General features: G+C 42.4%; 1 protein-coding gene across 2 annotated transcripts in view; it reads right to left on the reverse strand.

Annotated features, from left to right (window-relative positions):
- Positions 1-24,786, reverse strand: part of LOC109902135 (mannosyl-oligosaccharide 1,2-alpha-mannosidase IA) — a 216,129-nt gene that overhangs the window by 90,150 nt on the left and 101,193 nt on the right. For both annotated transcript variants that reach the window (XM_031786607.1, XM_031786606.1), the window contains exon 2: positions 18,642-18,738. In XM_031786607.1, the coding sequence (XP_031642467.1) occupies positions 18,642-18,738 (97 nt within the window). The remainder of the gene's footprint in view (positions 1-18,641; positions 18,739-24,786) is intronic.

A 24,786-nucleotide genomic window follows, 5' to 3' on the forward strand; every position in this document is an offset into this window, starting at 1 on the left:
TGTTTGCCTGGGCCAATTAAAATGGGTTGGAATAACCTGGCCAACCTGTTGATGGAGAGGACCCGTCAGCTGGAGAAATTAAAGCAGAGTCGTTCAGCATCATTAGTGTAGGAGAGGAGAATACCCAGAGGGAAGAAGAGGGGGTGGAGTATGTGAGGGGGATAGTGTGTGTGTGTGTGTGTTGATCCATCCTACTTTATAAACAAACTGCCCCAAAGTACAGACTGTATAGACTGCCTGTGGATTTGGAAATACAATGAAATAATCATCTAGTGTGATTATAGAGAACTTTAAAAAAAATTGGAACTGTATGTTGTGATACGGGATATACTGTGGGAAATCATTTACATCTGTAGAACATTAAGTTATAAAGCATTTTCCAACAAACCAAACATTTTAAAAAGAGAGAAAAGTCTTTACACACTGTGTACATACAGTAGCAATGAATTAACAATTCACCAATAATTGGTTCGTTTAACAACTCAGCAGGTGCGTTCACCTTTAATTTCATGCACCAACCTGTAATTTCACAACAAATTGCAAAGGTCAAAAAAGCTTTCATCTCTTTTATAACAGTTGTTGAACTTCAAATCCTTAACTCATCCAACAACCTTTAAACACCAGCCAAACTCTCCTTTACTCACTCTGAGAACTCTCTCTCTCTCTCTCTCTCTCTCTCTCTCTCTCTCCCTCTCTCCCTCCCTCCCTCCCTCTCTCTCTCCCTCTCTCTCCCTCTCCCTCCCTCCCTCCCTATGAGGGGCAAACCACTATGCAGTATCCGCTCTGTCTGGGGCACCGAGTCACACCTTTACCGCCCAATTACCAATGGATCCCTTAGATACCTGAGCAGGCGACCAATGAATAACCTGTATGCACAGACACACTAGTGGTGGAGTGTGAAGAAGGAGGATTATAATTGGTTGAGGAGGGAGAATGTGTGTGCGAGGCCTATTAGTCAGGGGCCTTACTGTTGAAACTGTGTGGTGGTCACCACAGTAACAGAAAATACTGCTGCTGTGTTAGTGGGTAGGGAGGGATCCAAAATGCTGTGAATAGGAACGGTGAGCTGCATTGTCAGTGTTGTTTCAAAGGAGACATAAGTAAGGAGGCATAAATACAAAGTATTCCAATCAAAACTCCACATAGAAAGTAGGTCTACACCGAGAATAAGGAGATATACAGTATACCATGGTTGTGGATAGAAATGGATAATATAGTAGACTAAAGTGAGACAAGAACAGACTGATTGGTGGATGCATGATGGGGAAACCGCAAACACTTTGTGAGTATTCCATTGCACTCCGCATGGTACAATATTTAAAGCCGACTACTGGGATACGCAGTGGCCTATAGTGAGTCAAGGATAGGATATAAATAGAACCAAAAGTGAAAGGACCAAAAAGCTGTTCCTTAATGCGACCGTGAGCTTAAAGGCTTGAGGGAGTGACGGCTGGTGATTAAAGTGCCAAGCTGATTACTACACCCCACGGCCCATGTCGCAGACCATGTCACTGACCATGTCACGGACCATGTCACCAACCCAAATAGCCATGAAGACGTCATCATCTGGGTCATCTTCGGCGTGACACATATAGCACGTCAGACGACTCGGACAAGACTGATCTGGGTCCGGGGCCAGTAGACCGGATGAGTGGTGGAAGGGAATAACAGATATAACAATGAGATATAAATTTGTAGGCCTGGGTAAGTCAACCCCTGACCTTTGACCCTAACTATTTCTCTCTACGACAGAGTACAGTACAATCCCTTTTAATCCCCCTGCTTCGTCATACATTTTGCTACCAGTTTTTCATTATCGCGACTGTGTAATCCTTATGGCGAGGGGCTTGTTGATGCACTCATGTTCAGTACAGTGGGGTTTTATTTGTTTGTTTTAATCCAAAGATGGGGAGAGGGGTAGTCTGGTGGAAAGGTTTAATAGAAATGATTTCTTCCCCCAGTCCTATCAATTACTGTATGTCCTCACAGAGGAGCTAGAAGATATATTTGCATGGCTCAGAACAAGTGTAGTTGTCACAGTAGGGACTGGCAACACAGCGAGACTATGACGAACATTGTCAGCTGAAGATGAGCTTCCACTGGATCGCTGTCAATCCTTGAAGTGATGACGCAACACACTCCCTGCGATCTCAATCGGGTAACACTCTTGGCTGATTATTATTTATTTACTTGGTTCGCTCACTATTCCTATATCTACTGGCTCTCGGCTAGCTCACTGTGTACCTCTTTCTGCTAGCTCTAGGCTCGCTATCTGGCTGGCTCTTTCTGCTAGCTCTAGGCTGGCTCTTTCTGCTAGCTCTAGGCTGCCTCACTGGCTGGCTCTTTCTGCTAGCTCTAGGCTGGCTATCTGGCTGGCTCTTTCTGCTAGCTCTAGGCTGGCTCTTTCTGCTAGCTCTAGGCTGGCTCACTGACTGGCTCTTTCTGCTAGCTCTAGGCTGGCTATCTGGCTGGCTCTTTCTGCTAGCTCTAGGCTGGCTATCTCTGCTAGCTCTAGGCTGGCTCTTTCTGCTAGCTCTACGGTAGCTCAGTCTGTAATCGGTACCTATTCCTACCAGCTCTCGGCTAGCTCACTAGGTACTTTTCGGCTAGCTCACTCAGCTAGCTACTTTTTCTAGCACACCCCACTAGCTAGTTTCCTCTGCTCCCTCTGATGTCCATGCAAGTCTGTGGACCCCAGCTGAGTCTCCAGAAAGGAGACTTGTGAAGCTGTACTAGAGGCTGGAGCAGTGCATGGGAACCTGTAGGGGTCTGTAGGCTCCAGGCTGTTGCATTTGCTCCAGTGCCAGCAGCAGCAGAGCAGTGCAGCCAGGTCTGCCATCATCCAGCGCAAGGAGAAACCTGTACTGACAGGTAGTCTTCTTCCACAGCGTACAGTCAGAGACTAGCTGTGGAGCTGATCTCTCCTTAATGTACATACTATCACTGTACACTACTGTACCTCTTACATACTGTTATCACCTACACGTACAGTAGAGACTGCTTACCTGTTGCACCCCTGCACCTAATAGGACGCAGTGAAAATAGACCTGTGTAAGACTTGGATAATGTTTCGATAAACATCAAACATCACAGGCCGTCATTGTAAATAAGAATTTGTTCTTAACTGACTTACCTAGTCAAATAAAGGTTCAAAAAATGTGTATATATATATATATATATATATATATATATACACATATATATATATATATATATATATATACATATACATACATATATATACACACACATATATATATATACACACACATATATATATATACACACACATATATATATATATATATATATACATATAAATATACACATATACACATATATAAATATATATATATATATATATATATATATATATATATATATATATATATATATATATATATATATCATGATCTACTATATGTGGCATTTTTACAAAACGTGGAACGTGCATGTATTATCTCATGCACGGAGAAACAGTAAGCTTTCAGAATATACTTGTTTCCTGCCACAGATTTCCCTCCTGGAATGTATGCTAGATTTGCTAATGAGACGAGAGAAGCAGGTGGCAACTCCCATTCAATAGATGGTTCCTTGGCAATAACACATTAAATAATAAGACGCTGCACTCCAAACTGTGAAATCTGAATTCATGCATTAATTGCTGTATATACAGTGCATTCGGAAAGTATTCAGACCTCTTGACTTTTTCCAAATTTTGTTACGTTACAGCCTTATTCTAAAATTGATTAAATTGGGTTCTTTTCTTCTCATCAATCTACACACAATACCCAATAATGACAAAGCGAAAACAGGTATTTAGACAGTTTATTCCTACAGCTCTAGGAAGAGTCTTGGTGGTTTGGTTTTTGCTCTGACATGCACTGTCAACTATGGGACGTTATATTGACAGGTGTGTTTTGTCCTAATATCTATATATTTCTCGCCCTAATATTTATATATTTCTTTATTTTTGTACTAATATTTTAATTGATATATTTCTTTATTCCATTATTTTACATTTAGACTTGTGAATTGTTAGATAATACTGCACCGTTGGAGCTAGGAACACAAGCATTTCGCTACACCCGCAATAACATCTGCTAAATATGTGTATGTGACCAATAAAATTTGATTTGATTAGGGTAAATAAATAAATGTAATCCATTTTAGAGTAAGGCTATAAAGTAACAACATTTTGTAAAAGGGGTCTGAATACTTTCAAAATGCACCATATATAATAACAACTCCACTTTGTCCATGACAGCCAATAGAAGCTCATCATCATCATTCTTACATGCGTCTCTTAGGGGAAATCTTCTCCATATGCTAGAAGCTAAGTCTTCCTATTCCCTGAGACCTAGCAAAGAAAACATTGTGCTGTGTAGAATATCTGCCTCTAAGAAGACAACTACTGTACAATCCCTTAGAAAATTACAGTAGGTAGAATAATGAGAGCTATTCATATCTACTGCATCTCATAACTGGTGTTTGTTTAATAACCTCTACAGGATCCTCTACCCCCCCCCCGCAGGACGGTTGAGCTAACGTAGCCTAATGTGATTAGCATGAGGTTGTAAGTAACCAGAACATTTCCCAGGACATATCTGATGTGGGCAGAAAGCTTAAATTCTTATTAATATAACTGCATTGTCCAATTTACAGTACATTTTACAGTTAAAGAATGCCATGCTATTGTTTGAGTAGAGTGGACAGTTATGAACTTGAAAATGTATTAGGCACATTTGGGCAGTCTTGATACAACATTTTGAACAGAAATGCAATGGTTCATTGGATCAGCCTAAAACGTTGTGCATACACTGCTGCCCTCTAGTGGCCAAAATCTAAATTGTGCCTAGATTCCTAAGTCATATATTGGCCTTTCTCTTGCATTTCAAAGATGAAAAATATATATATTTTCTTTCTATTATCTTTTACCAGATCTAATGTGTTATATTCTCCAACATTCATTTCACATTTCCACAAACGTCAATGTTTTTCCTTTCAAATGGTATCAATAATATGCATATGCTTCCTTCAGGTCCTGAGCTACAGGCAATTAGATTTGGGCATGTCATTTTAGGTGCAAATGGGAAAAAAAAGGTCTGATCCTTAAGAGGTTTCAATGGTGGGAAAAGCATCACATTTGAAAGACACTGTATGTGTGAAAGATACCGTATGCCCATCCCCCAGCACACACAAGACTATAATTATGATGATTTGTGTCTTGCTGGAGAGAACGATGGAAACCTTATGGGTTCAACATCAGATCTGTGAGATTGAAAGGAGGGTTTGGACTGGGTCTCCAGGGTGAGAGAAGTGACAGGGGAGGGGGGCGGGGGTTGGGAAAGTGACTTGTCACCTGGGGCTCTGTCGCTATGGAGATATACAGTAGATGATATCTTCCACACTGTGTGTCACGCATCACAGTGCCTGTGGGATGAGGGGGAAGTAAGCGGGGGTGAGGCGGGTGTAAACGGGTGGGGTTGACCCTTCACTCTGCTTGTATGTATTATTTGACAGTCAGAGTAGAGGCGTCATTTGCCTAGCCCTTCATTTAACCCTGACAAAAAGGTCCTCCCACCTTATTTACCCCTCCTTACTGGCACCTTCACCGAATGCACACTACCCCTGAGACCAGATGCACTCTGGGACATAATTGGAGAGTGGGAAAGAACTGTGTGCTCTCTATACAGGTGGGAGGGTGGTGGATAGAATGGCAATAATGTTAGGGTGCTTCCCAGTTCAACGCCTTCAGTAAAAAAAATCTCAGAAAAGGGAGGACTGAGAATGATGGGGCTTCAAGGTTGACTTGACACTCGGAACCATGGTGCCAGCGTGTGTCTCCTGTATGGTTTTTATTCACTGTGACAGTATCTATACAGACTGGCACTCTCTAAAGATGCCTTCAGAATCTTAGGCCTCTCTACGTCTCAGTTTTTCTCCTATTCACATCATAATAATTCACCCTGGCTATATCAGATATTCCTATCCATCAGAGGGAAGGGATCGAGGGGATCCACGGACCACCAACTGGTCTCTAAAAGGTTTCCACTCTGATCCCACCTCTGTGGAAGAGGAGGGAAGAGGACTCTTCAATAATAAATACCCTCAACTTCATCACCTGGGGGCATCGATCGGCTTCTATTGAGCTTCCACATGGCCTTCTCTGTGCTCCATGCTGCTTTTACGACCATTGAAGTGCTTGTGGGTTTCTTCTATAAACGCCTCTGGTTTAAATGGTACCTGGGTGTGCTGTGCGCAAAAGGTCAAGGGGTATTTATTAGGATCCCCATTAGCCGCTGCAAAAGCATCAGTTACTCTTCCTGGGGTCCACATAGGGGCTGAGGGGTAGGCCCGTGTCGCATTCTGAGAAGGCTGGTGCTTTTTAATTGCATCTCATGGGAGGAGAGAAAATAAGAAAAGAGGAGGAGGGGTGGCAGAGGTGTAGAGACTACCGAGGGGGGATGAAACGAGGGAAATACAAATATATTTTGAGAAAGGACACAGTGATAAGATAAAGGGCAAGAGGAAATTGCAAAGGGGAGCGAGGAGAGAGTGGGGCGTTCCGTCTCTTTGTGTTGGGGAGAGAGAGAGAGAACTGCCAAAAACACTGCGTGTAGACAATCCAATTACTAGCCATAAGAGATGCATTGTTTAAGGATAGAACAACTATTGGAGGACAATATTGTGCTCCACAGGGAAAAGTGATGCTGTGACTGCTAATGTCGTGTCCTTTTCTCCTGTTATGATCACTATGTTCTCCTCAGCATCTGGCTGCGGTGGGTTTGCGCTGTATGCTACAGTGTGTGCTTAAGTTAGTGATCCACATATTCTAAAGCCGTGGTAATGACATCGCTCACAGTGGATGAACATCCCTTTAAGCCCCTATTAAGGCTTGGGGATGGTTCGCCTCGCATTAGTGAGCATGAAGAGGAACTGATACTGTCCCCATTTGTTTTAATGAGATACAGGAATGACTTGCATCATTTTCCGATCGATCCACAACAATAAAGCTCAGGGTCGGAAGGGGACAGAATAGGCAGAGGCTAGGAAAGAAGCCTTACCTTTTCAAAAATAAATACAAATGAGAGTCATGGTGCAGAAAACAAAAAAAAAGTACATAATCAAAACTCATCGAGTGGACACCTATTGGTGTGAAAGACATTCACAAGTTACTGACACTGTAGGGTCTATGTGTGACAATCTAGAAAACTGGGACATAATCTTGGTTAGCACTTCCATCACCGTTTTTTTTGTCTCAGTAAGCAGAGACACAAAGGAAGGATTTACTCGTGGGTTTATGTGGCAGTGTTGGCCTGAAGCAACGGTCTGTTTATGAGCAGTTTTACAGAGAGCTTTCAGCCGACCGTTCCTGGAGCTCGCCGCCTAATCCTATTCCTCACAGCAGCCGGAGATCTCGAAGGGTGTTTGAAAGTCGACCCATGTTTTCTTTCTTCCATTTATTCTTCTCTCTTCTGTGATGATGATGAGGGGGGGGGGGGGAGGTGAAAGAAGGCCAAGGTTTCCAAGGACACATAATGGGCAGACGGGGTTGACATGAAATATATTCTCTCCTCTTTAGCTGCTGCTTCCCAGCCAAGTACGAAGGCGAGGAAATAGCCCTGGGGTCAAAGAGCCCAAAGCCTTGATTGCTATTCACAATGGAGTGGTACTGAATTGATACCTTTCTTTTGTATTTGGAGAGTTTGTAGCCTTGTTTGTTTGACCTAGAGGTTGAACAAAAATGAACAATCAACTTGTCCTCTGAAATTTGGTTTGAGTGATTTGGACATGGAATGATACGGTGTTAGGAGTCTGGGGGAGCGAGGGAGAACAGCAACGACAACAACAAGAGTAGGCTATACTTCCGTCTTTAAAAATTCAGGGAATCACTGCCTGGGTGAATTCAAGTGAATGCTAAAGGCTGTATTCAATAAACATTAAAGAGTAAACTCATACACCTTAACGTGATACTAGGTACATGGAGCTGAAAGCATACTATTAAAAATAAGAAAAACTTCCAGCACAACGGTAATCTTGATGATTCCCCCCAAAATATGGATCTGTTTAACTGTATTCAATAAACTTAAAGGAAAATAATAATACTGCCTGACCCAGGGATTCCCAAACTCAGGGAATCCCTTTGCTATGTTTCTTCCAGGGCTAATCTGTGGGATTGAGAGTTGAACATCACGTTCACCTCCTGTTCTTCCATTTACATCGTACTATAGCTCAAACTCTAGCTCTGTTCAAAGACAGGGAACACCTGCCGCCTGGTGCTTGCTTCGAATCAGCCTCACAGATAATATGCACGCTTGAAGAAGAATGTCACAAGATTATTTTTAGTTTAAACACTCATAAAACTAGGGCACCAGCGAGAGCTCCCGAGCCAAACTCTCAAAATTATTCAACGTGCTTAAGTGTTTTCTCTGGCAATTCTCTAAATATTAACAAGTGTCCCTGCATGACTTTATGTTACCCTCCCTACTCAGAAAGTTTCTCTCCATATCTATACATATACAAGTATTTTCCTAGCCGCAAGCCTTGGATGTTATGACACTCCTGAAGCCTTCTCATCATCCCTTACTCCAGGCGATCTGCTTCTTCTCTCAGAAGGCAGTGACAGTTGCTGCACATGTCCTTGCCTTTGCCGACTCTCCTGTCCATCAGCTATCCCCCTGTAATGATGTGTGTTGGCTGAGGCACAACTCTCAAGCTCCGATTCAGACTACAGAAATCTTCTGTCTGCCAGCCAGGGAAGCCTTAACTACCTGTCCAGCTAAATGAGCACTTCAAGCTGACCTAAGATAATCACTGCACAGTGTGTGTGCACGTGGGCGTTTGCGCGCGTGTGTGTGACAGAGAGAAAGAGAGGAAGGGAGAGAGAGAGAGAAAGATACATATTTCCCTCAGATTACACAGATCCACAAAGAATTCAAAAACAAACCCAATTTTGATAAACTCCCATATCTACTGGGTGAAATACCACAGTGTGCCGTCACAGCAGCAAGATGTGTGACCTGTTGCCACAAGAAAAGGTCAACCAGTGAAGTGTAAATGAAACCCATATATGTTTATTTATTTTCCCTTTTGTACTTTAACCATTTGCACATCGTTACCATACTGTATATATACATAAGACACTTGAAATGTATTTATTATTTTGGAACTTCTGTGAGTGTAATGTTTACTGTTCATTTTTATTGTTTATTTAACTTTTGTTTATTATCTACATCATTTTCTTTGGCAATGTCAACATATGTTTCCCATGCCAATAAAGCATAACTTGAATTTTATATATAGAGAGAGAGAGAGAGAGAGAGAGAGAGAGAGAGAGAGAGAGAGAGAGAGAGAGAGAGAGAGAGAGAGAGAGAGAGAGAGAGAGAGAGAGAGAGAGAGAGAGAGAGAGAGAGAGAGAGAGAGAGAGAGAAAGATATAAAATCAAACTTTATTTGTCACATGCGCCGAATACAACAAGTGTAAACCTTACCGTGAAATGCTTCCTTACAAGCCCTTTACCAACAGTGCAGTTCAAGAAGAGTTAAGAAAAATATTTACTCAATTTAAAAAATAAAAAGTAACACAATAACATAACAATAACAAGACTTTATACAGGGGGTACCGGTACCGAGTCAGTGTGCGGGGGTACAGGTTAGTTGAGGTAATTTGTACATGTAGGAAGGGGTGAAGTGACTATGCATAGATAATAAACAGCGAGTAGCAGCAGTGTACAAAACAAATGGGGGGGGGGTCAATGTAATAGTCCGGTGACCATTTGATTAATTGTCCATCAGTCTTATGGCTTGGGGGTAGAAGCTGTTAAGGAGCCTTTTGGTCCTAGACTTGGTGCTCCGGTACCGCTTGCCGTGCAGAGAAAACAGTCTATGATTTGAGTGACTGGAGTCTCTGAAAATGTTATGGGCTTTCCTCTGACACCGCCTGGTATATAGGTCCTAGATTGCAGGAAGCTTGGCCCCAGTGATATACTGGGCCGTACGCACTACCCTCTGTAGCGCCTGATGGTGCTGAGCAGTTGCCATACCAGGATGCTCTCGATGGTGCAGCTGCAGAACCTTTTGAGGATTTGGGGACCCATGCCAAAGTCTCCTGAGGGGGAAAAGGTTTTGTCGTGTCCTCTTCACGACTGTCTTGGTGTGTTTGTACCATGATAGATCGTTGGTGATGTGGACACCAAGGAACTTGAAACTCTCGACCTGCTCCACTACAGCCCCGTTGATGTTAATGGGGCCTGTTCGGCCCGCCTTTTCCTGTAGTCCGCGATCAGCTCCTTTGTCTTGCTCACATTGAGGGAGAGGTTGTTGTCCTGGCACCACACTGTCAGTTCTCTGACCTCCTCCCTATAGGCTGTTTATTTAAATATGTTTTTTTTTACCTTTATTTAACTAGGCAAGTCAGTTAAGAACAAATTCTTATATTCAATGACGGCCTTGGACTAGTAACCGAAAGGTTGCAAGATCGAATCCCTGAGCTGACAAGGTAAAAATCTGTCGTTCTGCCCCTGAACAAGGCAGTTAACCCACTGTATCAAGGCTGTCATTGAAAATAAGAATTTGTTCTTAACTGACTTGCCTAGTTAAATAAAGGTCAAATAAAAATTTTGTACCAAGCTTTAACTTCCTGACTAATGTCTTGAGATGTTGCTTCAATATATCCACATCATTTCCCTATATCCACATAATTTGCCATCTTTTGTGAAGTGCACCAGTCCCTCCAGCAGCAAAGCACCCCAACAACATGATGCTGCCACCCCTGTGCTTCACAGTTGGGATGGTGTTCTTCGGCTTGCAAGCCTCTCCTTTTTCCTCCAAACATAACGATGGTCATCATGGCTAAAAAGTTATATTTTTGTTTCATCAGACCAGAGGACATTTCTCCAAAAAGTATGATCTTTGTCCCGATGAGCAGTTGCAAACCGTAGTCTGGCTTATTTGTGGCGGTTTTGTAACAGTGGCTACTTCCTTGATGAGCGTCCTTTCAGGTTATGTCGATATAGTGCTCATTTTACTGTGGATATACAGTGGGGCAAAAAAGTATTTAGTCAACCACCAATTGTGCAAGTTCTCCCACTTAAAAAGATGAGAGGCCTGTAATTTTCATCATAGGTACACTTCAACTATGACAGACAAAATTAGGAAAAAAAATCCCGAAAATCACATTGTAGGATTTTTTATGAATTTATTTGCAAATTATGGTGGAAAATAAGTATTTGGTCAATAACAACATTTCATCTTAATACTTTGTTATATACCCTTTGTTGGCAATGACAGAGGTCAAACGTTTTCTGTAAGTCTTCACAAGGTTTTCACACACTGTTGCTGGTATTTTGGCCCATTCCTCCATGCAGATCTCCTCTAGAGCAGTGATGTTTTGGGGCTGTTGCTGGGCAACACGGACTTTCAACTCCCTCCAAAGATATTCTCTGTGGTGTTGAGATCTGGAGACTGGCTAGGCCACTCCAGGACCTTGAAATGCTTCTTACGAAGCCACTCCTTCGTTGCCCGGGCGTTGTGATACTTTTGTACCTGTTTCCTCCAGCATCTTCACAAGGTCCTTTGCTGTTGTTCTGGGATTGATTTGCACTTGTCGCTGCAAAGTATGTTCATCTCTAGGAGATAGAAAGTGTCTCCTTCCTGAGCGGTACGACGGCTGTGTGGCCCCATGGTGTTTATACTTGTGTACTATTGTTTGTACAGATGAACCTGGTACTATCAGACATTTGGTTATTGCTCCCAAGGATGAACCAGATTTGTGGAGGTCCACAATTTTTTTCTGAGGTCTTGAAGGTAGGTAGGCCTTGAAATACATCCACAGGTACACCTCCAATTGACTCAAATGATGTCAATTAGCCTATCAGAAGCTTCTGCAGCCATGACATCATTTTCTGGAATTTCCCAAGCTGTTTAGAAGGCACAGTCAACTGACTGACCCACTGGAATTTTCTGACCCACTGGAATTTTGATACAGTGAATTATATGTGAAATAATCTGTCTGTAAACAATTGTTGGAAAATGACTTGTGTCATGCACAAAATAGATGTCCTAACCGACTTGCCAAAACTATAGTTTGTTAACAAGACATTTGTGGAGTGGTTGAAAAACAAGTTTTAATGACTCCAACCTAAGTGTATGTAAACTTCCAACTTTTTTTATTAGAATGTAACTTCTCCTAAGAAACGTCAAACTACAAATGTGGGTGATTGTGGCTGCGATGAATACATTACACACACACAGGTTTGTTTTACTATCCTTGAGGACAAACTATTGATTCCCATTCACAAGCCTATTTTCCCAATCCCCTAACCCTTAATAATCTTTTACTGCAGTGGGCTAAATCAGGGTCACACAGAGTGTTTCTTGGTAGTCAAACAAATGTACTTTGAAACAAAAGTATACACCTCACACACATGGTTATGGGCTCAAAAAAAGAATGCACCTGTACCATGTCAGATGTACTGTGGAGTTGAAATTGATTCAATTTTAAGTTTGCATCCCGATATTACACTTTATATACATCACAGAGGACTGAAATATAACACAACTGTTTGACATAGAAACAACAGATTTTCGGCATTTAATTAAAAAAATAAAATAATTATGAAATTATGAAAATCATTCTACCAATTAGGCCACTAGAGGGCACTTTGGTCATTCAACTGCAGGAAAGGGCTACCCTAAACCTAATTGTAACCCTAACCCCTAAGCCTAAAATAGCCTTTTTCCTTGTAGGGACCAGCGAAATGCACACATTTGTCTGAAATGTCCTTGTTTTACTATCCTTGTGAGGACTTCTGGTCCCCAAGGACAGCAAAACCAAAAGCACATACGCACACACACACACAAGCTAATCTGCCAGTGTGACACATTATGTCTCTCCTTTACCAGTCAAAGGCATGAAGAACAACATTTCTCATACCACATTAAAGATTAAACCAACCTTCCATACTATCATAGGGATTTCAATTCCATCACAGATCCAGTTTCAATGTGTCTTGATTGAGTATGTCAACATCATTCCTCGATTGTACTCGGCATATCAACAGCACTCATTTCTTTTCTTTAAGCATCCGGCCATGACACATTTAGAAGACTTGTTGTCCAATTTGCCTTGTCTGTGTAAATAGAAAGCTGAGTAAATAGATGTCTGTCAAATATAACAAAACTAACAAAGAACCATCTGAGGCTCAGAGACCAAATTAAACGTGATAGCCAATAAAGACATATTCATAAACGACAGAAAAGACCGTCAAATGTATCACACGGAATAAGGTTTTGAAGACATAAGAAAGCTCATGAAATATTATGATGACATTTTCTACACATATTTAACCCGTCATTTGTGTTGCCACAAAACTACCTTCATACTTCCATTAATGTTCAGACGAGTCCCGGGACACTTGTAACGCCATTGTGTCCGAGAGTCTTTCCATAGACTGGTCCTATTAGTTTTGTAGGTCAAACCGTTCGGCCGCTACAGACATTTCGTGAGAAGACCGATTTTCAGAATATCTCCTGGTCTGACAAATAGAGCTGCAGCTCTTCCTCTTTCAACCACAGATGCGAAAGGGCAACACAGGCGGATGCAGTGGATTGAGTTGCAGCCTCTGCAAAAACAAAACAGATACACTATACATGCAAAAGACTGTGGACAGCCCTTCAAATTAGTGGATGTGTCTATTACCAGCCACACCCATTGCTGACAGGAGTATAAAATATTTTGTCGGGAGCTTCATGAAATGGGTTTCCAAGGCCGAGCAGGGTAAATCTAACCTGTCTCACGACGGTCTAAACCCAGCTCACACTCCCTATTAGTGGGTGAACAATCCAACGCTTGGTGAATTTAGCTTCACAATGATAGGAAGAGCCGTCATCGAAGGATCAAGCCTAAGCTCACCATGCACAATGCCAAGTGTCGGCTGGAGTGGTGTAAAGCTCGCCGCCATTGGACTTTGGAGCAGTGGAAACGTGTTCTCTGGAGTGATGAATCAAGCTTCACCATCTGGCAGCCCGACAGACTAATCTGAGTTTGGTGGATGCCAGGAGAACGCCAGCTGCCACAATGGATAGTGCCAACTGTATAGTTTGGTGGAGGAGGAATAATGGTTTGGGGCTGTTTTTCATGGTCGGGCTAGGCCCCTTAGTTCCATTGAAGGGAAATCTTAAAGCTACAGCATACAATGACATTCTAGATAATTCTGTGCTTCCAACTTTGTGGCAACAGTTTGGGGAAGGCCCTTTCCTGTTTCAGCATGACAATGCCCCCGTGCACAAAGGTAGATCCATACAGAAATGGTTTGTCGAGATTGGTGTGGAAGAACTTGAATGGCCTGCACAGAGCCCTGACATCAACCCCATCGAACACCTTTGGGATGAATTGGAACGCTGACTGCCAGCCAGGTCTAATCGCCCATCACCAGTGCCCTACATCACTAATGCTCTTGTGGCTGAATGGAAGCAAGTCCCCGCAGCAAATGTTCCAACATCTAGTGACAAGCCTTCCCAGAAGAGTCAATAGACTCTCAAGGATTAATCAGCAGGTCTAAGTAAACAGTGATTGAAGCTCGTACAACTACGACAACTGCTTCAGCTTTCAACAATGTGATATGACATTCATGATTCAACTTGACTTTTAATTATTATATATTTTTTTACATTAGATACACCTATGATACAACTAGGAGTTAGAGATTATGCTGCCACTTATCCTTCCCTATATTTCAAACTGAGCATTAGAACAACATAAAATTGTGTATAATACGTGTAGAATAATCAAATCAAATCAAATTTATTTATATAGCCCTTCGTACATCAGCTGATATCTCAAAGTGCTGTACAGAAACCCAGCCTAAAACCCCAAACAGCAAGCAATGCAGGTGTAGAAGCACGGTGGCTAGGAAAAACTCCCTAGAAAGGCCAAAACCTAGGAAGAAACCTAGAGAGGAACCAGGCTATGTGGGGTGGCCAGTCCTCTTCTGGCTGTGCCGGGTGGAGATTATAACAGAACATGGCCAAGATGTTAAAATCACACGCCCTGTTAAGAACTCTTTTTATTTATTTAAATATTTTTTATATATATAGACTTTCAATGCTCATAAAATCATGTGTTCTTGCCTGGTTCCTGTCATAGGCCACTTTGTGTAGTGTTACCAGCTTATCATTCTGAAAGTTATAGCAAATATGTGTGGGTCTTTGAAAAAAATGTTAATAAGGAATTTTAATGATGAAATGCTTTTAAAAAGCTGTAAATGAGGTGGTGTTGGTCAGAACAAATCAATGTACTGTAAACTCCCACGTGAAGTGCACTCCCACACATAAACAGCCTTCAGCACTTAGAGTTCTACTGTGCCATTACTCGCCCACAACTTTGTGAAAAATGTGAGAATGAACTTGCACTTAATATGTTTGAGTAAAATCCTCGGTATCCTCTCTCTGTAGTTGTCCAGCAGCACTACAACCTTTTCATGAGCAAAGAGGGGAAAGCGTGATGTCTTAAAACCGTGAATCATAAAGAGAGAAGGAAAACAGAGAAGAAAAAGGAGGATGCCGAGAAAGAGGATGAGGAGAGAGAAGAGAGGCAGCAGCAGATGGGTTCTACCTCTCGATCAGAGTCTGGAGTGAGAGAGAGAGCAGGAGGGACGTTCCAGTGACTCTTCAGCATATTTACAACATGCTTGTGACAAGTAGGCTAACTGACGATCCAATCTCACCCCCATCTCTGTTTAGTCATGGGATTAAATTAAAAGAACACAGCATCCAATTTCACACCTGGCTTCCTCCAACGTAGCACTCCTCCAGCACAGTGTGACAGTCACCCACAGGACAACCTCTCGCCTCTCCCTTCCCACATGTTCGTCAGTATTAGTAAACGGGGCGTGGAGAGAGAAAACCATGTCAGATTTCCAACGGAATGGAAGTTAATTTGCTTAGTGGGATTAGCGATATTGGGTTGATGTAGTAAGCCGATCTCTTTCCCCAGAGACTTGAAAGAATAGACACAATTTTGAGAGACAAATTTACTGATGACTGATTTCGATAAGCTATCTCCTCTGCGTATATCTGGCTGATCAGTATAGGGGATATTTATTTCACAGAGGCTAATTACGTTACTCAGATAAAGGAAGCAATTAAATGATAAACACCAGTAGGAATTTGGTGACCTCTAACCTCTAATAGCTGCTGTCTGTGTTATTTCTACATTTCACTGCATAATGGTACCTTAAGTGGTACTGTGTAATTAGGTAGAGCAACAATTTCAATACTATTTAGAAGATTTAAGATCTTCCCATTTGAAAGGTCTACAAAGCTGCTTTAAAATAGAATGTACTGTCACGACTTCCGCCGAAGTCGGCTCCTCTCCTTGTTCGGGCGGCGTTCGGCGTCACCGGCTTTCTAGCCATCGCCGCTCCTTTTTTCATATATCCATTTGTCTTGTCTTGTTTTCATACACACCTGGTTTTCATTTCCCCAATCAATCTACTTGTATTTAACCCTCTGTTTCCCATCATGTTTTGTGTGTAATTGTTTTCATGTCTTGTGATGTTCATTTAGCGCTTTACTTTATTGTTCTGTTTTTTTGAGTGCGTTTGTTTTGTTGTGCTCCCGGTTTGGAACTATATAATAAAGTGCGCTTTATTTATCATACTCTGCTCTCCTGCACCTGACTTCGCCTTCATACACATCTTTACATGTACAGATATTTCTTTAAAGGACCTTTCAGGCAGCTACCATAAAGGTTCTTTACCAGAATGATCATAATGATAACCCATACACAGATGGTTACTTACAGATGTAACATTTTAATTTGAGTCAATTTGCTACTGGAGGAAAATAATCCTGCAGCCAAAAGGAAATGTGAATTTGTCACGTAGAGTAGGCCAGAAGGCTATACTGGAAAACCTAACCTCTATCAAAATAAAAAAGATGGCAGAACCGCAAAAATTATTCTGTGCTTCAGGGTGTTTATTTACAAAGTGATTCCGGAACAAAAACAAAACAACAGTACTGCCATCAAACATATACCTTATGGGCCAGCTAAAAACAATGCTGCCCCATTCACAGCTCAATCCAAAATGACCTCTGAACTGAAAGAGAGGCTCCTTTTGTAGGGCTAGCCCCTCCCCTCAGAACAATTAACACTAATTAATTAAGCAATTACCTAGTCAAACCTACATTTTCCATTAATTAAACATACTAAAGTATATACATTGCAACATGTTTATGAAGCAATATCACAACATAAGAGTAAAAAAATGACATCACTACTGACAGTATCTTTCAATATGCACATTTACATTAATGAGCCATTTGGGACAGGCACTACAAAGTCAGCCCCAATTCCCTTAGCTTGGGTCCTTATCCAGCATACCCGGAAGCTACAGAGATAGAGAGAGGAACAGAACAAACACACAACGCACTCATCCATAACATCGCGGCCAGTGACACACTTCTACGTCACAGAATTATTATGTGGATTGTGATGAATTGACATTTTAGCAGGGGTTGATACATTTTTCGTCAGGGAAACTCAAGTTTGAACTTTCAAAATGGAAAGGACTAACTTTAGAAGCCTTTTAAAACCTCAAATACACTACAAGTTTTAAATGTCCTGCAGGTTGATCAAATTAAATCCCATCTGTAGGGCTATGAAATACAACCGGATATCATGCAAAGGGTTGGATAAGGTCCCTTTTGTCGGTCTTAATTCCAACACATGGGGAGAGAAGGCTGAGTTATCACCCTATTTGCATAATGCATGACATTTACATGAATACTACAGTACAGTCACATTTACATGAATACTACAGTACAGTCACATTTACATGAATACTACAGTACAGTCACATTTACATGAATGTTCCATTTGGAAGACACATTATTGTATTACTACGACACGATGAGAGAGAAAGAAGAGATGCCATCAAACCTCGGAGAGAAAGGTTAGCATTGTCTCACATAATGGCCTCAATACTCCACAATCCAAGTAGACAGGATGTGGATGAACTCAGTCGTGTCAGACAGACAAAGGCCCGCCAACCCAATCCTCATTAAAAGCTGACCACACTTTTATTAAGAGCTTTATCACAGGATATCCTGTCGCTCAGACACGTGTGTGTGTGTGTGTGTGTGTGTGTACACGTGTCATTAGGGACCTGAGGAACCTTCTGGTACCAAGGTGGTATAAAGGCTGCTGGGACAGATCACAGTCTGATGGACACGGAAAGAACCATTCTGACAGGTGGGTTCTTACACACCGACAAGTGGGAAATGCTCATAACATGCACTGGTAGTCAGGAAGTATGGCAGGCCTTTTCCACCTACAGTACAACCATATGCAACACAACAAAGATGTTTAAATAATGGTTGCCAGGGGATCCTCAACCTGCACGTCTCTAAAATGTTGACGAGCGAAGAATACCTTCCACACTGAGAACATTCTCTTCTATGAGCGATTAGCATGAATGAAAACTCTTTGACCTAGAGGTCGACTAAGACCCACAGACAATTGTGTGTCCATGACTGCAGACCATTTGACTGTTTTTGATAAAGACCGTAAGACCTTCAGGAGCAGCTCATTGAGGGCATATGGGGCTTTTTAGCCTGGGGCCACAAAACATCACTCACCAAACATGTTCCCAATGTGGCCATTCCTGGTCAGGGGCCGTAGCTCATTCTTGCCCCAGGCAAAGCTCTTGTAGTTGTCCCAGGCAAACTTCATCATCTGAAACACAAAAACAGGTGACGGGGTTAAGAACACAAGTCAGTCACTAAACTGATGGCCTTAATTAAACTGGAATGGTGGCCTGCAGCAATGTCAATTATGGATTATTGATTTGCTGTGGATTTAACACAGGCATGCAATTATCACACACACACAATTTTTTTAAATGTATTTATTTATTTAACTTGGCAAGTCAGTTAAAAACTAATTCTTATTTACAATGACGGCCTACCCTGGCCAAACCGACGACGCGGGGCCAATTGTGCGCCGCCCTATGGGACTCCCAATCACAGCCGGATGTGATTCAGCCCTGGATTCAAACCAGGGACTGTAGTGACACCTCTTGCACTGAGACGCAGTGCCTTAGACCGCTGCACCACTCTGGAGCCCAATTGAATCATTATGGCTGGAAGAGCCCATGCTTGATCGATCCATCGCTGCCTCGAGCGACACGTTTATAATTAGCTCGGTAGAATCTGAAGGGGAAGTTAGTTGACGTTCATCAAACGAATGCATAAATTCATGACTGGGCAGACACTGACAGCAGCCGAGGCAGTTTCAGGCAACGTTCCTGTTTGCTCTCAAGGAGCCGATGAACATAGAGGATTTATTTGTTAATACGTACATTTTGTTTTGATGTTGAGTAAAGGCTATGCAAGTTTGTGCTCTGTGTGGCCGTGACTGAGCTTGTAACTTTCCTGGACTTTCTGGCAACTATGATACAGACAAATCACCTGGAAGTCTGTCATAGCTTCTTTTTTTTTTTTCCTGCAGGGAAATACAGTGTACTATCAACGAGGATAAGAATACTAGTAGCATATGATCTTCTGAATATTAATCAATCATAAAAACACAAAGGAACACTTAAGCCCACTGATATACATGTAAATATTGAAACAAAAGCATCATTCCTGCTTCCTGTAATTCTCCCACTGAGGTAATTAGCTAACCACCACACCACCCCAGCATGTCAGAATTTGATGCGGTTGACTGACACACCAGGAATTGGTTTTTTTTCTCCCAGAGGCGCAGTAGTAATATGATGTGAGTTCTATCATGAATACTGCATGAGCCTGTGGTGGTCTCCAGAGGTTAATTGAGAGCAGGCGAGCACCATTCATCTTAGGCCAAGACACACATGCAACTTAATATACTGAACAAAAATAAATGCAACATGTAAAGCATTGGTGCAATGGTTCATGAGCTGAAATGAAAGATCTCAGAAATGTTTCATGTGCACAAAAAGCTTATTTCTCTCAAATTCTGTACACAATAGTCTATGAGAGAGTGTTCTCACATATAACAGCCAAAGCCTCCGTAACAGAGAGGGAAGACACATTCTTTAGATCTGAAAGCTCTAGCAACTGATGAAAAAAGGGGTCAAGGTTCAAGAAAGGTTGAGAGCCGAGCTGGTGCTACCTGGGCTAGTGAGTTATGGCAGCTCCGCTCGGCTTACATCAGTGAAGGCCGGGTTTTCAGTGACCACGAGAGCAGAGTGAACGGTAGAAACAGGCAGAAACAACAACATCCTGCCTTGCGGCCTAAATGCAGGTTTACACACACTTTCACAAACACACACGCTTGCTCACCCATCTACACACACAGGGATGCAACAGTTACCACAGGTGCACACTCACTGTCATTGTTGAGCCTTTGCAGAATAGTCGCCCCAGCCAATTTGAATGGGCATCATTTCAAAAGAAGCTTTCTCGCCTTGAGATATGCCAATATTAACACAAATCATTTATGCAGGACCGCATCCAGTGAAAGTAAGGAACTAGCTTGAGACATGATTTGGGGATTAGCATCAAGGATATTGATGGTGCAAATTTGTTTGCATGGCAAGAACTCCAGCCAGGGCCAGAAAGACGAGCCTAGTTTACAATATCAGACAAAATCATTTTCCTCAGAGCAAAGGATTGAGGTTTCAGTTGAAATACACTTTTCTTTATAAAACGCTCGTCTTGCTCCACTCCCCAGGGATAGAAAGTTTAATGGAAAACATGACTTTGACATAAATGCCAGGGTTTGGTAAACGTTTGAACTCTGTGTTCACTTCATCTGGACTGGGGAAGCTCTGCAGTTTAAGCACAAAATAACTGAGTGTGTCGTGATTGCAGAATGCAACCTGTACAGAATGAGAAACCAAAGACCGAAATATCCCGAGGAATAATGCAAACTTGCCATAAGCTGTGTTTTCAGTTTTAATATTCAGGCCCAGTGGCATAGTAATCCACACAAAAATGGTCAAATACATAGAACAATAGATAACATGCTCACTCAGATCATTTCTCACAAGTAGTTGGGTGCCGAATCCTCGTAGTAAATATACTTCTATGTAACGCAGCCAGATTAGAGCGCTATCTGCTTGTTTACTCGAATGTCAATCAAAGCCTTTCCCTAACTGCTACTCCCCACTGTTTCCCCAGTGGCTCTAGCAGACAGCTGGATGTGATGCTCCACACAAACTGTAGATACAACATGCATAGAGATCATTATTGATGGCTCCACACCAGTGGGGAGGAGGAGGACACAGGCCTGTATAATTATATCCCCTGACAATGTTGTGATTAGTAAGGCGGTGTGAGATGACCAGGGTCAGAGACCGGCAGGATCACAGGACTAACATGCCATGATCATAAGCAGCAACACAGACACACAGACACACACACACAATCAGAGACCACACCAATCGATAGCACCCACTATAGCCCTAGCACACTTCCACCCAGACAACCTTTCTAGGAGAGCAAATGGATGGGGGCAAACTGTTGCCAGGGGTAAATACGCTGGACATACAGTGCCAGTCCTAACTGCTCTTTGGCTCATTCATTGGCTGGTTCTTGGGGAAAGCAGTTCAATAGCAGCCAGTGATTAAAATGAATCACACATTTATCAGAATGCAATTTGCCAATTCCATTCCCTGACGTCGGAAGTCAATGCTTTCCAACCTGACTCTCGAGGATTTTCGCACGACAACACTCGACATGAAAAACAAGATGGCTTAGAGCGCTTCAGTGAATATGCTTACACCAAACAGCTTTATCAAAATCTCCTGGGAAAGATGCAATATCACCGGTTTTCTTCGTAGCAAATACAACAACATGATGAGCAAAGAAAATCATTACAAAGACATTTGTTTTCCTTCCATTAATGAGAAAACTCACTGTCTGATCATTTGACAAAAGGCGCTGAAAGACTTTAGGTTTTCCAATCAAAATCAGCTGTAAATAAGCAGCAGCTGTAGATAAGATAAGCCTGGTATGGGGTCCATTTCAGGACACCCTCAGCCTCAAGGAGTGTTGAAGATTGACACAAAAAGGGGTGAGACTTGAGGCTGAGGGTAGCCTAAAATGGCTACCGTTACTCTAGGTCACAACTAGTAAGGTCTCTCCTCTGTAAAGGGTTAAAAGAGCAGAATATTGACCAGCAGGAAATACAATGAGCCCCTAGTGTGTAAACCACTACCCTAGGAGCAGGTGAAAATAAGGGGCAGCCTATCAGCCCAGGACGTTTTCTCAGCAGGGCACACACACTGGCCTGTCTTTACTCAGCTCTGGACAGACAGCATGGCATGCAGGGAAGAACTAGGGCTTCTAGAGCAAGGCACACATAGAGAAGGTGACAACAGGACTTTTAACCATATGGTTTTTCCTGAACTAAGTCTGGGCAATAGATTGAACTGGCACCGAATGTCCTTAAGGCAAAAATGATATGGTGTCCATATTAGGACAGCCTCAATCCCAAAGACCATATACACCTTCTCTTCAATTTGTTCCAGTATGCACCAATCAACAGTTTGCTGCAGAGACAACATTTCGAGAGCTTGTGACTATAAGGTTCCATCTGCAAAAATATGTTTCTGAGACAACTGGCTTTAAAGTTCCGAACCCTCATTGGTTTGAATGGTGTATTCTTTTGGATTTAACAATATGAATTGGGGTATTTAGAGTACTACACTCAACAAAAAAAGAAACATACCTTTTTCAGGACCCTGAATTTCAAAGATAATTCGAAAAATCCGAATACCTTCACAGATCTTCATTGTAAAGGGTTTAAACACTGTTTCCAATGCTTGTTCAATGAACCATAAACAATTAATGAACATGCACCTCTGGAACGGTTATTAAGACACTAATAGCTTACAGACGGTAGGCAATTAAGGTCACAGTTATGAAAACTTAGGACACCCAAGAGGCCTTTCTACTGACTCAGAAAACCCCAGAAAGAAAGATGCCCAGGGTCCCTGCTCATCTGCGTGAACGTGACTTAGGCATGCTGCAAGAAGGCATGAGGACTGCCTGAGACTGCAGATGTGGCCAGGGTAATAAATTGCAATGTCCGTACTATGAGACGCCTAAGAATCTCTACAGGGAGACAGGATGGACAGCTGATCGTCCTCGCAGTGGCAGACCACGTGTAACAACATCTGCACAGGATCGTTACATCTGAACATCACACCTGCGGGACAGGTACAGGATGGCGACAACAACTACCCGAGTTACACCAGGAACACACAATCCCTCCATCAGTGCTCAGACTGTACGCAATAGGCTGAGAGAGGCTGGAATGAGGGCTTGTAGGCCTGTTGTAAGGCAGGTCCTCATCAGACATCACTGGCAACAACGTTGCCTATGGGCACAAACCCACCTTCACTGGACCAGACAGGACTGGCAAATTACTTTTCACTGACGAGTCGCGATTTTGTCTCACCAGGGGTGATGGTCGGATTTGCGTTTATCGTCGAAGGAATGAGCGTTACACCGAGGCCTGTACTCTGGAGCGGGATCGATTTGGAGGTGGAGGGTCCGTCATGGTCTAGGGCGGTGTGTCACAGCATCATCGGACTGAGCTTGTTGTCATTGCAGGCAATCTCAACGCTGTGCGTTACAGGCAAGACATTCTCCTCCCTCGTGTGGTACCTTTCCTGCAGGCTCATCCTGACCCTCCAGCATGACAATGCCACCAGCCATACTGCTCGTTTTGTGCGTGATTTCCTGCAAGACAGGAATGTCAGTATTCTGCCATGGCCAGAGAAAAGCCCGGATCTCAATCCCATTGAGCATGTCTGGGACCTATTGGATTGGAGAGTGAGGGCTAGGGCCATTCCCCCAAGAAATGTCCGGGACCTTGCAGGTGCCTTGGTGGAAGAGTGGGGTAACATCTCACAGCAAGAACTGGCAAATCTGGTGCAGTCCATGAGGAGGAGATGCACTGCACTACTTAATGCAGCTGTTGGCCACACCAGATACCGACTGTTACTTTTGACTTTGACCCCCCCCCCCCCCTCACGTCTGTGGAACCTGTTCAGTTTATGTCTCAGTTGTTGAATCTTTTTATGTTCATACAAATATTTACACATGTTAAGTTTGCTGAAAATAAACGCAGTTGACAGTGAGTTAATTTCAGTAGAGAACATTGAACAGATCAAGGATAGAACCTTATAGTCCCAAGCTCTCGATTTGCTTAATCACCTATTTGCACAAACAAAAACTGCCAAGGTACGGACCCTCACACATTATTGATAAAAGTGGGGCATATGTGCACTCTCTAACGTGATTCATACCTTATCCTTATTATGAATTATTAATCATCACGGCACAAAAAAAAATGCTAGCAGAAAAACAAGCTTGAACGTTTGTATTGAGAGAGCCTGTAAGGTCATGTACCATATGGAGAGGATTGAGAGCTTGGTGGTCATTAATATAGACCAGGTCTGTTGTGTTAGCATGGACACACAACAGTAGCTCTGAACAAACCCTGTGTACCCCTGTAGCAGGGTTTTAACACACAGCTTAGCAGCAAACGTCAGTCTTTTTTACTGTATCTAATATAGAATGTTGCTATATATAGTAATCCATACATTATCCAATTTTGGATAATGTATCCGAATGTATTCATTCCTAATGCTTTAGTCACAATACTCACATCCATTTCCATTACATGAAAAGAGATTAGGACAAGCGTATCAAGCCTATTTGGGCTAAAGAGAGCTTTTCTTTTTGATTGGAGAAGCAGTGCATCACCTTGGAAATGGATCAACGGCAT

This window comes from Oncorhynchus kisutch, linkage group LG13 (assembly GCF_002021735.2).
Source record: "Oncorhynchus kisutch isolate 150728-3 linkage group LG13, Okis_V2, whole genome shotgun sequence".
Classification (NCBI taxonomy): Eukaryota; Metazoa; Chordata; class Actinopteri; order Salmoniformes; family Salmonidae; genus Oncorhynchus; species Oncorhynchus kisutch.